This window comes from Puntigrus tetrazona, chromosome 9 (genome assembly GCF_018831695.1).
Source record: "Puntigrus tetrazona isolate hp1 chromosome 9, ASM1883169v1, whole genome shotgun sequence".
NCBI lineage: Eukaryota > Metazoa > Chordata > Actinopteri > Cypriniformes > Cyprinidae > Puntigrus > Puntigrus tetrazona.
Genome location: NC_056707.1, coordinates 10,446,486 through 10,462,627, shown reverse-complemented (window position 1 = coordinate 10,462,627; position 16,142 = coordinate 10,446,486). Strand labels below are relative to the sequence as shown.

Here is a 16,142-nt window from a genome sequence, read left to right as displayed (position 1 = left end):
TAATCGAGATGACCTTTTAAAGCTCGAGTAGAGTGAGTGAGTGCTTTGATGTATGCAAGATCACAGAGATTCAAACGACCCGCCTTCTACTACGCGATAGAATGAAAAGGAAACTCAAAGAAAGGTGCGATGAAAACTTCAGTCGTTGTTGAAAGTCATCAAGCAGAGCTCAACATGCCATCGAATCAAATTATTTGTGCACTTTGCAAAAAATCAGACGAAACTGAAGTCACCGGGCCCCTCTCCTCCAAACACAACATCTCCGCACATCAAAACTGTTTGGTAAGTTGAAGTTATGTTTTCATATCGCATCCGTTACGAAAATTGTATTTTGTGCACCGTATTTATTATTGCACTTCGCTTTACTTTACTTTTGTTTGGGTTAGTGTGTTTGTGTTTTACCTTAAAGTCAATTACAATGTTCTATATATAACGTTATCTTATATTTATTGTGTCCTCAGTTGTACGCATCAGCGATCTTCTGCACGAATTCACCCACCTACGACGACCTGTTTGGATTTGATGTAGAAGATGTGAAGAAAGAGCTGAAGAGAGGGAAAAGACTAGTAAATATCAGCGCTGAAGCATATGCAACAATTATATAATCATAAAAGGAAATCTATTAATATTCTTTCTGGAAATAAATAGCCTATTGTGCAGGATAATGCGTAACACATTGTCCATACACGATACTTTAACGATAAAGTACAACAGTAGTGGTGTTGAAATTAAAAGTTCGGCGCATCATCTGCATCGATGCAATAAACCTCAATCCTCATTTGCAGACGAGCTAGTATTAAAAATCTGGGCGCAGTCAAAACCAAACCAAACAAAACAAAACAAGTCGGCGACTTGCACAGGATAAGGGCGAGACACGTGCGCATTTGCCAGCGCTTCCGCCCGCCCATATAGACTTTTTTAAATGCGGTCTGGATGCGCTTCATCTTGAGGGTTGCGGTTAAATGCACTTGCAGCTCCAAATTCTTTTTGTAAATTGATATGCAAACCGTTATGTTTTCAGAACAGAAAAAATGCCTATCAAAGCTGCCGCTGTCTATTCAACTTGTGATAATCAAACAGTAATGCTGAGAAAACGTTTTTTTTTTGTTTTTTTTTTTTTAAAAAAAGTAAAACTCACAATATAGGAGACAAACTCAGCCATAGCATAATCTAATAAGGGTGACGATAAGAAATAGGAAGATGAAAGAAGTAGTTTTGGAAATAAGTATTTTAATTCAACATACAAAAATACAAATAAATATAAATATATATATATATATATATATATAAGATACTCCATATGTACAGAAGGTGGTGACAAATCCCTTCAAATCCCTTCTTTCAATCGATTCGTTTTAACGGCATTTGCAGGCTGCATACGTCATAAAGAAGAATATTATTTAGAATGTTTAGAATATTATTTGTTATTAGCTATTTAACCACTATTCTTAATTAAGTTTAAATTTTTGCATTTCATAAATATTCCCTCAAAACACCCAGTACCGTGTCTTGTAAAAGTTTAATTCAATAACCGACTCAGACAGTTTTTTTCAGACAGTGCCACCTGCTGTTTGGAGGATTACCCATCACGAATTCAATTGCTGATACATTTTTCCACTCTAAAATATTATGCGATGACTGAATGCATTATTATATAAAATATTACACATACTAGGTTACGATTTAATGCACTAAGTCTGGTTAATTTTTATTAATGGTATTTGTAGACAGAAATTGCTCATAGTCATTTATTGTTTTCCTACTTATTAAGGATTTATCACATTCTTTAGTATTGAGTTAGGGGATGAACATTAACTCTATATTTACATGCAATAAATTACAGCACTCAGAGTCATTTTCTCACACCAAGCTTGAACCGCTGGCTTTGTTTGAAAAGAACTATAGGTCTGGAAGTGCTGGTCTGAGAGTGCAAGATGGGCCTCCGGGCCTGCAGCTTCACCTTACTCACAGAACTGGGCTTTGTGTCTGTGGAAGATAGTGTCTTATTATATTAACCCGGAAATCACTGATTAAAAATGTAAACATTTGTTATAAAACAAGGATTGATGACACATTTAATAAGGTTAAGAAAAACCTGCTGTTATTTTTTTTTAGTCTAGTAGAAGTTTTTAGTTTTCAAATGTAATTTAACGGGCAGGCTGAGATTCATGTGGATGAAACACAGTCGTGTGGTGATGAGAGACACCTGACTGAATCCACACATGTATTTTAAGTGTTCTTGTTCAGTCCAAGCAATAAATGCATGTCTTTGAATGAGCGCATCTTGTTCTCCAAACATCAGGAGCTGCCTTTTTTGTTTATCAGTTAAGGCTATAGAAATGAGATAAAAAAAAAAAAAAAACGAGAGATAAAAACAGCGCTGTTATGTAGGGTTTGAATTATCATGACATCTATAATACAAAAACATTACATTATATATTGGCACTATGACTTTATTATATGTGTGTTTTGTATCTCTGAATGCATAACTGCTGTGTGTTTATTTCTAGTTTTGCCACTACTGTAAGAGAGCCGGTGCTACAGCCGGCTGTGACGTGAAGCGCTGTAAACGCTCGTACCATTACCCCTGCGCCATAAAGGACCGAGCCAGAGCCGCTGAAAACAGTAACGAAGGCAGTTATAAGTAAGATGAAAGAATCTTTTATCAATTTATTTGGTTTATTTATGTAGTGAAATTAACCCAATTCATTTCCTTTCTAGATTGTTCTGTGCATTACATGTTTCAGAATCCAAAAAAATAAGTAAGTGCTTTGATTTTAAACTAAAGAAAAAGACAGTGGCATTTATTTTGATAGTAGAGTGTTTAAAGATATTTCTGTATTTATTTGTCAACATGAGAATGCTGATGACAGATATCTTAATGTAAAACATTAATAACAAATTTTATCATAGGTGATGAGGATGAATCCAAGAATATAAAAGTAAAGGGTCATTTGTAATTTCTTAAAGAAACAGTCACATGATTTACAGTTAGGTTCATCTGATGATATTAACAGTTTCTAGTAAGAAATGCATTTGTGTTTGTTTAGGTCCTTTAAAAGTGTCGTCTCCTCAGAAAGCTTCTGGATCATCAGACCATCCAGAAGATTTGAAGGACAAGGTCAGAACACACACACACACACACACACACACAAACACACACACACATAAACACTTCAGCTTTCCTCTACGTGAAGACACTTGATGTTTTTCTCAGTACAGTCCTCACCATATCTTGGTTTAACTTCTGAATGGCTAATTAATGTTACTTAATAAAAAAAAAAATATGATGGTTCATAGAGGGTCATTGTTTTATGTTAAGGCACAGATTATACTATATCAAAAACAGATATGTTCTCGTCAGAATCTAGACAAACCTACTTGAAAAGTAATACTGGTTAAAAGTACCACTTGTTCTAATTTAGTCTATTTATTTATTACCAGAGTCCACATACATTCCCATATATGTACAGACGACGTTTGCGTGTGTAAGTATCCTGGAGAAACCTTCAATTACGGAATATTGTCTAGTTAGCAATCACAGTGTTATTATAATGATTGTGTTTTTTTTCATCTTTAAAAAGGCCCAGGGGAACATATAACAGCACTCCAGACTCAAAATCAGGTGTTTATTATGTATTTAGTTTTTTATCTCTGTCAAAATGTGAAATTGAAATTTTGGGCTGCATAAAAAGTCATTACAAAGCAAAACTATTTGTGTCTCTCTCTTTTAGATGATGAAAGCCCAACAAGCGCTGACTGTGTAATAGTTTCAGGGGTGTCTGATCCGGAGAACTCTGTGCTACAAAAACAGCCCAATGTGAGTCTCTTATTATGAACAGTTTGATATGTGTCCATATGTTCCAGTGTATTATATTAAACTTCACTGAAACTGCTCAGTCCAAATTAGAAGAGACAGTTCACCCAAAAATGTTCTCATGATGTTCTAGCTTAGTATGCCTGTTTTAATATAGACAAAATACCGGAGACATTTTTTTTATTGAAGAAAGTCAGTCGTCTAAGCCACAAAAAAAGGCCTTTTTTTGGGTGAATTAACCTTTAAAGATTGTAAATAAAAAATTTTAAAATCGTAGCTATAAAGTAAAGAAATAGTCACCACTGATAAACTATTAATAAATATAATGTAGAAACTTTCATTTTCTGTAAAGCTGCTTTGAAACTATTTGAGTTGTGAAAAGCGCTATACAAATAATCTTTAATTAAACTGAATTGAAACTGTTTCTCTGTTCACTTTTAATAGCAGTCCAGTCCTGTGCCTAAAAGAAAGAGGTAGGTTTTGGATTTAGAACTTTTTTGAAAGCTTTACAAATACAAAAATACCTTACCATGTACCATGGCATTTTGGCAAAAACTTAAAATAGTGAAGTTATGTAAAGAATTGTTTTTCTTCTTTTGTCTGCAGGCTGTGTGAAAAACTCAAACCATCACCCACAGGTACAGATGCTCTTTTTTAAATTCAAAAACAAGTATCATTTATCATTCCTTCCCGTAAAAGAATGATTTTATTATTTTCAGAAGCTGACGACGACACAGACGTTGATTCGGTGAGTCTCTCCGTTCACAAACATCTCATTCATGTCTCAACGTAAACAAGCAGATGTATTTAGTGATGTTTTCATGTCAAAAGTGTCACTTCTGAGCAAAAGCATTGTTCGCTTCATGCATCTCAGTCTGATACGAGATCCAAGACTTGAGGTCCATCTATAAATGAAACAAAGCTTCCTCGTAAAACTATGGAAAACTTTTTTCCATAACTAGGAATTGTTACAAACTGTCCAGCCGGCGACATTAAATACAGAGGAACAAATTAACTAGACCTCTTGAGCAAAAATGTGACAAAAATGTAATTTTTGCATGTTTTTCACCCTTGTTTTAGATCCTAAAAGAAATTGAAATACATGGCCCTGTGTGAAAAAGAGTTGCAAGTTAAATCACTAAAAGAGCTTCAAGTTATCGCAAACCTTTGTTGCTTCTAAGGGTGACACACAGGACCATGTGAGTTTGGATAATTCTAAAAAAATGTAATTTAAATTAATTTAAAAACTGCATGTTGTGTTTACTTGTTTTATCTTTGATTAACATTTTAAATTTGTTTGACAAACATACAAAAAATATCAGGAAGGGGGCCAACACTTTTTATATATACTTTTTAAATAAAGTACTTAGTACATTTAACTGTTTGCTGTTGTGATCAAAAAATGTTCATGCATTCTTGCTGAACTGATTTCTTTAAAAAAAAACACACACCAGCTCTCTCTCTCTCTCTTTCTCTCTCTCTCTCTCTCTCTCTCTCTCTCTCTCTCTCTCTCTCTCTCTCTCTCTCTCTCTCTCTCTCTCTCTCTCTCTCTCTCTCTCTCTCTCTCTCTCTCTCTCTCTCTCTCTCTCTCTCTCTCTCTCTCTCTCTCTCTCTCTCTCTGTCTCTCTCTCTCTCTCAGTCTCAGGAAGAGTCTCAGAGTTTGTTATTCTCAAAACGGTACCGTATCACAATGCCCTGTCAAGTTATTTTGGACTCTGGACCCTCTGTAGAATCAGGTGGGTTCTTCTCTCTTGTTTTGTCCTGCTGCTGTCATGTCAATGACTTGTAAAGAGATTTAAAACACACACACACACACTTTGTCTCTGTTTCAGAGCACAGTCTAGAGCCTTCTTCACCTGCCAGTGCAGCTGTGTCTACCTCCCCTGAACAGAAGGAAACGGCGTCCACAAGCAGATCTTCTCCAGCGCCCAGAGCTCCGACCACTGAGCCTGTCTCACCAACTATTTATTCTGTGCCTGCTGTGGAGCGTTTCAGCTGTGATTCAGGTCAGCCCGGTCCCCTCAGCGGTCAAGCCCCGCTGTAGACACACCAGCACATTGCTTCACGTCGGTCAGCTGTGTCTCCTCTGACAGGGCTTTCTTCATCCCCAGGTCGTCCCGCTGCAGCGAAGGCCTCTAAAGTGGGCACCACAGAGAAACCCAAGTCCAGTGCCAGCGTGTTTTGGACCCGATGTAACGAGGCTGGGTGGACCAAAGAGATCTTCTCAGAGCTCGAGTCTCAGCTGAGCAGTCTTGGAGAAAGAGTGCAGTCACAGAAAGCCAGTGACCAAGGTGAGGACAGCCTCGAATCACAGCACTTTGGTGAAATAGTCTGCCTTCAGTAGAAAGGTGAAAGGTCTTCTGTGCTACTAGTGCCACCGAGTGGATTTACAAAAATAATGCATGTTTTCAAACAACCTCAAACCCTATCATTGTCTATCCTGAAGTTGTTTGTCTTTGGCAAGTCTTTTGAAATTTTGTTTTGCTTGTAATAAACCGAATCTGAATAATTTTTTTTTCCTTTTTTTTTTTTTTTTTTTTATAACCTGAAAAAGACAAAAAAAAAAAGTGGACCATACTAAATGTTTTTTGGTGCTAGGGATATCAATGTTTACCCTTTTTTGGGAGATAAGCCCATGAATGGAATACTTATAATAATCAATGAACAAGAAAATAGGTTAAGAGATGTTTTCACCAAAAATGTTAAACCATAAGCTTCACCTTTAACCTCAGTCAATAGTATTTGTTTTTATAATTGCAATGAGTATCTAAAGAGGGAAGTGACAGAGGCCAGCCCACAAACATCAAAATATTGTTTCTTATTCTAACCTTGATATTTGCCTTTAAGTAAAAAAGAGTACCGGGTCATTTTTTGTGAAGGTGTTGATCATTGACCTACAGCTGAGTTTAACTTGTATTGAGCCTGAAATATCCCTGTTCTTTAATCCTCAATAAAATGCTGGGTTTTTATGTATATAACTGAAAGGCTATGAAATATTCCTCAGATTATGATGCTGCTCTCAAAGTGTTGGAGGCATCTGGACGTCTACCTTGCATTATTTCTCAGCTGGAACAAGGTACAGTATTTGATCGTAACCGTTACGTTATTTAAACCCTTAAACGATACCTTTTGAGTTTATGCATATGTAATGAATCGCGTATTAGAAACTAAAATTGTCGACTTAATAGCAGTGTTTCATGAGAATGTTCTTTGTGTTTCCAGACATAGAGAAACAGGAACAGGACTTAAAGAGGAAAAAAGCAGCACTGAGGGATGCCAAAGCTGTACTAGATGTTTAATGTATATACAATCAAGCAAAAGTAATGTTTTAGAAATGTTTTAATGTTTTTACCAGGTTTACAGTATGTCAGTGACAAAAAATACATGAAATATGTCTTCATACTACATTTTGATATGATCATCCTTCTGTTCTCATTTTCTAGATAAAACAGTTGCAACTGTAAGACACATTCTGTACATGTCGCTCTTAGTATCTCGGATTGTATTTTAAAACCTAGTTTTTGACATGTTTAAGTATAACTGTTGCATGTTTGTGTGTATTTTTCTGTTGACCGGGGAAAGTGAGAGTCCCATCACCTTCGTTTGCTCATCTGTAAAGAGTTCAGAGCAAGAGACTGAACAGCCAATCAGCACATAGCAAACTAAAAAAAAAAAAAGACATTTGATCAAAATGCTAATTTTTCACACTTTTTCACATTTTCCAAATGATCCAAATATCTTTTTCCAACAAAAAATGTCTTTTTAGAGGGTGATAGTTATTTTTTAAATTAACGATATTTCATAACAAATTTGTATTTTGATCTTCTTTAAAGATATAAACACAGTATGCAAAGTTGTGAACATTGGATTGCCTGCGTTACAAATAATGACTGGTTTGAGTTTTGTGCTTAGAGTTTCTGTTCTGGGGTTCTGTTATTAATGCAAAAATTATTGTAAAAAAATTTAACAGCTTTAATAAATTTGCCAAAAGAAAGGTGGCTTTGTCTTTTCAAGTGTGCTTTGGCAATTTAGCCTTACCTTATAAACAGTTTTCAGTGAATTGATAAAAATCATAAAACATTTATTTAAAAGTTTTTTAATATTTAATATAGCCAAATAATAAGTCAGTAATGCAGTCAAAACATAACATGCTTAAGCATAATATAATCATAAAACTTATAACGAACTAGCATGACTTCTGCAGATCATAAAAGAAGATGGAAACATTGGGAACCAGCAACATTGCAGACCAAAGACTTTAAAATGTGCTGTGCATTAGCTGAACTAGCCTGAAAAACAGTTTTAGCATCACTAAAGTTTAATAAATGTAAAAACAGAAGCAATTTCACATAGATAGATAGATAGATAGATAGATAGATAGATAGATAGATAGCTCAGGGTCATTTGCAACATTTGTCTGTTCAAGTTTTAATTGTACATATATTGTCATATGCATGTTACAGCAATGTGGGTAGGTATCTGACAGATGTAGGTATAATGTTGTAAAATTTTGGCTTTCCACAAAAAAACTCACTCAACTAAAAGTGTTGCAACCGCCCCAGTCTCCCATGTTACTTTTCTCAGCGCTGTCACGATGGGCCAATCACAGTCGACTGTGATTATAGAATAAGGCTTTGGCTTTCACATGACTCGATTTAGATTAAAGTTTAGTTGAGTTTGAGGAGCTGTTTGATTAAATGTAAAGCCCGAGATAATCGAGGTTCCCATCTCGGATAGCTAACGAGCGTTTTATGCAAGATGACAAAGATTAAAACGACCCGCCTTCCACTACGCAGTAAAACGAAAACGAAACTTAATGCCGCCAACGGTGCAATGAAAACTGGACCGTAGTAAAATGTCAAAACTCAACATGGGATCGGAACAATGTCAGGATCGGGATCAAATTATTTGTGCACTTTGCGAAAAATCAGACGAAACTGAAGTCACCGGGCCCCTCTCCTCCAAAGACAACATCTCCGCACATCAAAACTGTTTGGTAAGAGCATGTGCGGAAATGAAAGGTGCTTGCTAGTGCTCTTTTCTTTGGGTTAGGTGCGTGTGTTTCACCTTAATCTAGACAAGTTTAAAAAAATTCTCTTTTCTACAATCTGTCCCTGTTTATCTTGTACTTATCTGAACAGGCTTATGCTGCCTTAAAATGGAGTATTACGAGCGTACAAGTCGCGTTGGAAAGTGCCTGCTAAATTAATAAACGTAAATGTAATATCTGCACGTACCTTTTAACGCTTAGCATGTGTTTATTTGGTTGTGTCCTCAGTTGTACGCATCAGCGATCTTCTGCACGAATTCCCCCATCTACGACGACCTGTTTGGATTTGATGTAGAAGATGTGAAGAAAGAGATGAAGAGAGGAAAAAGACTAGTAAATATCAGCGCTGAAGCATATGCAACAATTATATAATCATAAAAGGATATATAATTCATTTTAACTGGTTAATATTTTCGGAAAATATTGTGCAATACTTTAGACGACAGTGACCATACGCAGTACTTTAACGATTAACTACAATACATTTTGTAAAAATAATATATAAAAATATAAGTGTATTAGGGGTAATTTATGTGGCATGTTCCAACGGTATCAATTCTTTACAGTACATGTAAGTTGCAATCAAAATTATTCAGCCCTCTGGACCTGCTTGCATTTTGCTGCAGAGAAAATAATTGCTTGAAACCAATTCAACAAAGGCATAAGACGTTTATTCATGCACATCTGGATGATTTTGAGAACATAAATGTTTATAGTCCATTTTTTAAATTTTCTATTAACTTTATGTACAAAATTATTCAATCGCCCACTCATCTTTTTTTCTGTATAACCTCCAGTAGATGCTGTCTGTAAGTGCTTTGAAGTTTCTGTCACAGTTCTAAAGGAATCTTGGCCCGTCGTTTATTTAAAGCTTTCAGGTCGTGGATAACCTTTGTTTTTGCCACTGCTTTTGTCAAATTAAACCAAATATTTTCAATGAGATTTCAACATGAAGAGCGAACCCTCCACTCAAGCTTTCTATGACCGATCCCTGAATCAAGCTTTTACAACTATAGTTGAATAAGCTGTCTCTAGTGTTTTGGAAATCTTCTTGTAGCCACAGACTTCCTAATGTAATAGATTAATTTCTTTTCTGTAGTTTTTGTGAGATCTCTTTTGATTTGGCCATCTATTGCTACTCAACTTCAGCTCATGCATGGACCAAATGTATATACTGTATGTCTCACATCTCAAGGTAACTCAGCTTTGTTATAAAGTAACAATTAAATGTTATATGCAAGTTAATCATTGTTTATTAACAAATTTGTACCGTAGCATACAAATATGTTAAAAAAAGAATATTTATGACATCTATACACCCAAATAAAATTGAACTCAAAAACAGTGCATTTTACTGTATATTGACATGATCACGTTTATCACATTATCAAAATTTGAATCATTTTCATTGCAATGGTGATTTGTATTGTTCCACATAGTACAGCATTATACTTTAACATGAATATTTCTGTACATTAAATTTAAACTGTCTTCTTTCTCTGTGAATGCATAACTGCTGTGTGTTTATTTCCAGGTTTGCCACTACTGTAAGAGAGCCGGTGCTACAGCCGGCTGTGACGTGAAGCGCTGTAAACGCTCGTACCATTACCCCTGCGCCATAAAGGACCGAGCCAGAGCCGCTGAAAACAGTAACGAAGGCAGTTATAGGTAAGATGAAAGAATCTTTTATCAATTTATTTTTATGTTTTAGATGTTGTGAAATTAACCAAATACATTTCCTTTCTAGATTGTTCTGTGAATTACATGATCCAGAATCCAAAAAAATAAGTAAGTGCTTTGATTTTAAGCTCAAAATCCTTATATTTGTAAGCAATGTGTGTGAATATGTAAAATGTCAATGTGAGAATTATTGTACAATTTTTGAAGTTGGTGTTTTTTTATTAGGTTCAGAAAATGTGCTAGAGGCCGCACCGTGTGGCCCTAGACCCTTTAAGAGACGAAATTCTGTGGTTGGTGACCGGCCTAACATGAAAAGGCTTGAGAGGGTCAGCACACACACACACACACACACACACAGCCTCTTCATAAACACATACATTGACTTTTATAACAGTAACCACATTACTGTTCAGCCTAAAAAAATCACTGCACATTTCTAAAAATAAAGGCATGTAAAGATGACATTAATTTAGATTACAATGTGACATTTTGGATGTAATTTCATGTCTTTGCTTTTTTTTCTTTATATAGAGAGACTCATCATCTTCAGGGTAAGTGTGCAGCGTGCGTGCATCTGTCAGATGTGGATTAATCACAGAACATTGTCTCATTATCAATTACAGTGTGACTGTTTCAGATGATCTTGTGTTTGCACTTTTTAGGTCATCAGAAGTGAGTTTGTCCAAAAAGAAAAAGACAGTGGCATTTATTTTGATAGATTCTGGTAATTGTTAATACAGTTGTTGTTTTTTTAAGCTTTATATGAGACAGTACTGCAGTAATACTCAAGAACCCAGTTGAGTTACAAAAAGTAGAGTGTTTAAAGATATTTCTGTATTTATTTGTCAACATGAGAATGCTGATGACAGATATCTTAATGTAAAACATTAATAACAAATTTTATCATAGATGATGAGGATGAATCCATGAATATAAAAGAAGAATCGGACACAGAGCCTCCAGTTCAGAGCAATGTGAGTTTTCCTCATATAATCTCTCTTGATGCATCATGAATGTCTCAGATTACACATCTTCTTGTAAACATTTCATTCAAACTGCAAATTGACAACTTCTAGCTTTTTGAAAAGTAATATTGTTGTAATTTTTCTCTTTTTAATTTCAAATAGCCATCAACTCCTGATCCTGAAAGTAAAAGGTATGCTGAACTTTATTCATTCACAGAAAGTATCCAGCATGAAACATGTTTAGGGTGAGATGTGATTGTCGATGTACTGACAAACATTCTTCCTTCCTTAAAAGAGATTCAGTGTCTGTTTCCAGGCCCAGTGCAGAGCCCAGTCCATCAACCACAGGAACACTGTGTAAAAGTAAAGGGTCATTTGTAATTTCTTAAAGAAACAGTCACATGATTTACACTTAGGTTCATCTGATGATATTAACAGTTTCTAGTAAGAAATGCATTTGTGTTTGTTTAGGTCCATTAAAAGTGTCGTCTCCTCAGAAAGCTTCTGGATCATCAGACCATCCAGAAGATTTGAAGGACAAGGTCAGAACACACACACACACACATATATATATACACACACACACACTTCAGCTTTCCTCTACGTGAAGACACTTGATGTTTTTCTCAGTACAGTCCTCATCTAGAAAACAGATTAAAACTGCTCTGTACTATTATCACTAAAAATCCCTTCATAACATAAGTTTAACTTGGTAAAAATTAAAGTAACTTAATTAAAAATTAAATTGAATGTGCGTCTTCACAATTGTATATACAGATGGTTATTTTACTTGTATTACGCTTGTATTAAAGATTATACTTTATCAGCAAACAGATATGATCTTGTCAGAATTCAAAGGAAAACCTGACCTTATTGACTTTTATAGACAAAATACAGGAAACATTTTTAAAATGGTTTTATTTAGTTCCATGCATGTTTTAGAAAGACATGGGTGTAAGTAAATGCAAAAAAATACAATTAAAGATTTTAAATAAAACTTAAAATAAGCAATTAATTGTTTCTCCGTTCACTTTTAATAGCAGTCCACTCCTGTGCCTAAAAAAACGAGGTAGGTTTTGGATTTAGAACCATTGCTGTACAAATACAAAAATACTGTGCCATGTTATTTTAAAATAGTTATGTAAAGAATTGTTTTTCTTCTTTTGTCTGCAGGCTGTGTGAAAAACTCAAACCATCACCCACAGGTACAGATGCTCTTTTATAAGTACAAAAACAAGTATCATTTATCATTCCTTCCCGTAAAAGAATGATTTTATTATTTTCAGAAGCTGACGACGACACAGACGTTGATTCGGTGAGTCTCTCCGTTCACAAACATCTCATTCATGTCTCAACGTAAACAAGCAGATGTATTTAGTGATGTTTTCATGTCAAAAGTGTCACTTCTGAGCAAAAGCATTGTTCGCTTCATGCATCTCAGTCTGATACGAGATCCAAGACTTGAGGTCCATCTATAAATGAAACAAAGCTTCCTCGTAAAACTATGGAAAACTTTTTTCCATAACTAGGAATTGTTACAAACTGTCCAGCCGACGACATTAAATACAGAGGAACAAGATTTTTTTTGCACGTTTGTCACAGTTTAATGTTTCAGATCGTCAAAGAATTTAAATAATAATTAAAGATGCCGTTTTTAAATTAAGGTTTTTATTATGAAGTGACCCTGTGAGAAAAAGAATTGCAAGTTAGATCTCTAAAAGAGTAACAAGTTATTGCAGACTCTTGATTGTAGTTGTTTGCTATTGTAATAAATCTTTTTGTAAGAGAAAAGGTTTACAGCAGCCATTACCTGACTCTTCAAACTGAATTCTTGTGACATTATAAAAGTTTTTTCTCTTTTTGTTCAAATTTATGCATTCTTGCTGAATAAAAAAATTGATTTCTTAAAAAAAAAAAAAAAACTTTCTCGCCCAAACTTTCTGAGTATAATACTCACCACTTTATTCAGTCACTCTTATAACTTGTCTGCAGCTAGCAGTGTCTCCCTCCTTTCTCTCTCTCTCTCTGTATCTCTCTCAGTCTCAGGAAGAGTCTCAGAGTTTGTTATCCTCAAAATGGTACCGTATCACGACCCCCTGTCAAGTTATTTTGGACTCTGGACCCTCTGTAGAATCAGGTGGGTTCTTCTCTCTTGTTTTGTCCTGCTGCTGTCATGTCAATGACTTGTAAAGAGATTTAAAACACACACACACACACACACACACTTTGTCTCTGTTTCAGAGCACAGTCTAGAGCCTTCTTCACCTGCCAGTGCAGCTGTGTCTACCTCCCCTGAACAGAAGGAAGCGGCGTCCACAAGCAGATCTTCTCCAGCGCCCAGAGCTCCAACCACTGAGCCTGTCTCACCAACTATTTATTCTGTGCCTGCTGTGGAGCGTTTCAGCTGTGATTCAGGTCAGCCCGGTCCCCTCAGCGGTCAAGCCCCGCTGTAGACACACCAGCACATTGCTTCACGTCGGTCAGCTGTGTCTCCTCTGACAGGGCTTTCTTCATCCCCAGGTCGTCCCGCTGCAGCGAAGGCCTCTAAAGTGGGCACCACAGAGAAACCCAAGTCCAGTGCCAGCGTGTTTTGGACCCGATGTAACGAGGCTGGGTGGACCAAAGAGATCTTCTCAGAGCTCGAGTCTCAGCTGAGCAGTCTTGGAGAAAGAGTGCAGTCACAGAAAGCCAGTGACCAAGGTGAGGACAGCCTCGAATCACAGCTCTTTGGTGAAATAGTCTGCCTTCAGTAGAAAGGTGTATATTTTGACAAACCTTTTGAAATTTTGTCTTGCTTGTAACAAACCAAATTTGAATTTCTTTTTCATGTAACGTGTCAGTGATGGTCCCACACTTGCTATAAAGCCTCTTGATTTCTGTGCTAAAGCAGCCACAATCCAAACTCTTGCTAACTGTTGACCTGAAAAAAGCACTGATGAATTTGAGTGGACCATATTAAATATTTTAATATTATAAACTTCCCTTTAAGCTCAATTGACAGGATTTGTGGCATAATCTTGCTATCAAAAATATTAATTTTGACTTGCCACAATTAAAAAATTAGTGAGTTCCAGCTTAAGAGGGAAGTGAAAGAGGCCAACTCACAAACGTTGAAATATCACTCTTGATATTTGTCTTTTTTAAATAAAAACAGGGTTAACATGTATTTTTGAGTACAATGATCTATAGTCATTATACTGTTATATTGTCACAAAAACAGCTGAGTTTAACTTGTATTGAACCTGAAATATCCCTGTTCTTTAATCCTCAATAAAATGCTGGGTTTTTATTTATGTAACTGAAAGGCTATGAAATATTCCTCAGATTATGATGCTGCTCTCAAAGTGTTGGAGGCATCTGGACGTCTACCTTGCATTATTTCTCAGCTGGAACAAGGTACAGTATTTGATCGTAACCGTTACGTTATTTAAACCCTTAAACGATACCTTTTGAGTTTATGCATATTTGTTATTTAAATAGATAAATGAGTATATTTTGTGCCTTGTAAAGGATCAAGTATTAGAAATTGTCGACTTAATAGCAGTGTTTCATGAGAATGTTCTTTGTGTTTCCAGACATAGAGAAACAGGAACAGGACTTAAAGAGGAAAAAAGCAGCACTGAGGGATGCCAAAGCTGTACTAGATGTTTAATGTGTAACAAAATTTTTTGGTTTTTACCAGGTTTACAGTATGTGACAAAATATGTCTTCGTATTACATTCTGATAGGATCATTCTTCTGTTCTCATTTTCTAGATAAAACATGAACGTGATGTTCTAGTTGCAACTGAAACTGACAAAACAGCCCCTGATGAGGCTTTAGATCAACCAACTTGCCTGAAGGGCTAGTCGAAGCTGTTACTCGTGTGCTTTCATAAGAGAGAAAAGAAAAGTCTGTTCCCAAGTATGGCCACTAGGTGGCAGCAGACACATAACTGCTTTCAGAGACTCAAAACATTCCGTCGTCTTTCGACTCTTTGTCCTTTCAACTGCGCTGTTTAGTCCAAACTTTTCCTGAACAGTTTTTACATTTATTTACATTCCATAAATATTACAATACTTTTAAAAAAGTATTTTAAAAACATGATTCATATAATTAATAATCAGTCCATGTACATTCAGAAATAAACATACCAAAATGTTAAATAGCTTTGACTTTTATTTGAATGTATTTTTTTTTAGATAATAAATATAATAGAAACTCTTACTTATGATTATTGTCATAAAAGACTGCCTTTGCCGTTCTTTCCAAAGCAGTGAAGCCTTAAAAATAGTAGGATGTAAGGTCTTCGAAGGATCCGTCTTTTTCAAAATGTTCACTGAACCACCTACTATCTGTCATCACTAATGTGTAGACCTGCTGAGAAATCAAGACAATAGGAACAATAAGACAGCCTGCATCGGGGGGTTTACAAAGAGTTACTGAATGCTTCTGTGGCAGATGAGCAACCCATTTATTACTAATCTGTCTACGTCTCTCTCTTTCTCTCTACACATAAACGCAGGGCAGGTGATATATATGTAATTGTTCCTCCAATTAACAATCAAAGATCTGGTTTGCAATCAGACTCTTTTTTTGCAGAGGTGCCTGGTTGTTGTCTGTATTTTATTTGTTCAGAAGTCATTTCACA

The 16,142-nt window shown here is 35.7% G+C and overlaps 2 protein-coding genes across 8 annotated transcripts; both read left to right on the top strand.

Annotated features, from left to right (window-relative positions):
* Window positions 1-105: 105 nt before the first annotated feature.
* Window positions 106-15,648, top strand: LOC122351939. The gene is made up of 17 exons (XM_043249371.1): window positions 106-282; window positions 462-566; window positions 2,511-2,644; window positions 2,722-2,762; window positions 3,051-3,121; window positions 3,445-3,488; window positions 3,585-3,625; window positions 3,735-3,820; window positions 4,262-4,290; window positions 4,424-4,455; window positions 4,537-4,565; window positions 5,457-5,553; window positions 5,650-5,823; window positions 5,929-6,108; window positions 6,822-6,893; window positions 7,040-7,119; window positions 15,268-15,648. The coding sequence occupies exons 1-16, from the start codon at window positions 130-132 to the stop codon at window positions 7,114-7,116; spliced, it is 1,365 nt and encodes a 454-aa protein (XP_043105306.1). The 5' UTR covers window positions 106-129; the 3' UTR covers window positions 7,117-7,119; window positions 15,268-15,648.
* On the top strand, window positions 8,492-15,245 carry LOC122351938 (nucleolin 2-like). 7 transcript variants are annotated; one of them, XM_043249368.1, is made up of 20 exons: window positions 8,493-8,813; window positions 9,096-9,200; window positions 9,967-10,062; window positions 10,402-10,535; window positions 10,615-10,655; window positions 10,773-10,873; window positions 11,079-11,098; window positions 11,210-11,271; window positions 11,457-11,521; window positions 11,675-11,703; window positions 11,808-11,875; window positions 11,984-12,054; window positions 12,553-12,581; window positions 12,686-12,717; window positions 12,799-12,827; window positions 13,553-13,649; window positions 13,754-13,927; window positions 14,033-14,212; window positions 14,837-14,908; window positions 15,088-15,245. In XM_043249368.1, exons 3-20 carry the CDS (start codon window positions 10,024-10,026, stop codon window positions 15,162-15,164), a joined length of 1,320 nt encoding a protein of 439 aa, XP_043105303.1. In that variant the 5' UTR covers window positions 8,493-8,813; window positions 9,096-9,200; window positions 9,967-10,023; the 3' UTR covers window positions 15,165-15,245. The 7 variants fall into 7 exon arrangements, with proteins under 7 accessions (XP_043105302.1, XP_043105303.1, XP_043105301.1 ...); XM_043249367.1 differs by lacking the exon at window positions 9,967-10,062 and having other exon boundaries at window positions 8,492-8,813; window positions 12,556-12,581; window positions 12,802-12,827; XM_043249366.1 differs by lacking the exon at window positions 9,967-10,062 and having other exon boundaries at window positions 12,556-12,581.
* Window positions 15,649-16,142: the final 494 nt, after the last annotated feature.

Bases quoted from the DNA above. Each gene is read 5' to 3' on its own strand.
- LOC122351938 (XM_043249364.1), top strand. From the start codon at position 8,673: ATGTCAAAACTCAACATGGGATCGGAACAATGTCAGGATCGGGATCAA. The intron at 12,718-12,798 runs GTACAGATGCTC...TATTATTTTCAG, and splicing joins ACTCAAACCATCACCCACAG to AAGCTGACGACGACACAGAC. The intron at 13,928-14,032 runs GTCAGCCCGGTC...CTTCATCCCCAG, and splicing joins GCGTTTCAGCTGTGATTCAG to GTCGTCCCGCTGCAGCGAAG.
- LOC122351939 (XM_043249371.1), top strand. From the start codon at position 130: ATGAAAACTTCAGTCGTTGTTGAAAGTCATCAAGCAGAGCTCAACATG. The intron at 2,763-3,050 runs GTAAGTGCTTTG...GTGTTTGTTTAG, and splicing joins TTCAGAATCCAAAAAAATAA to GTCCTTTAAAAGTGTCGTCT. The intron at 5,824-5,928 runs GTCAGCCCGGTC...CTTCATCCCCAG, and splicing joins GCGTTTCAGCTGTGATTCAG to GTCGTCCCGCTGCAGCGAAG.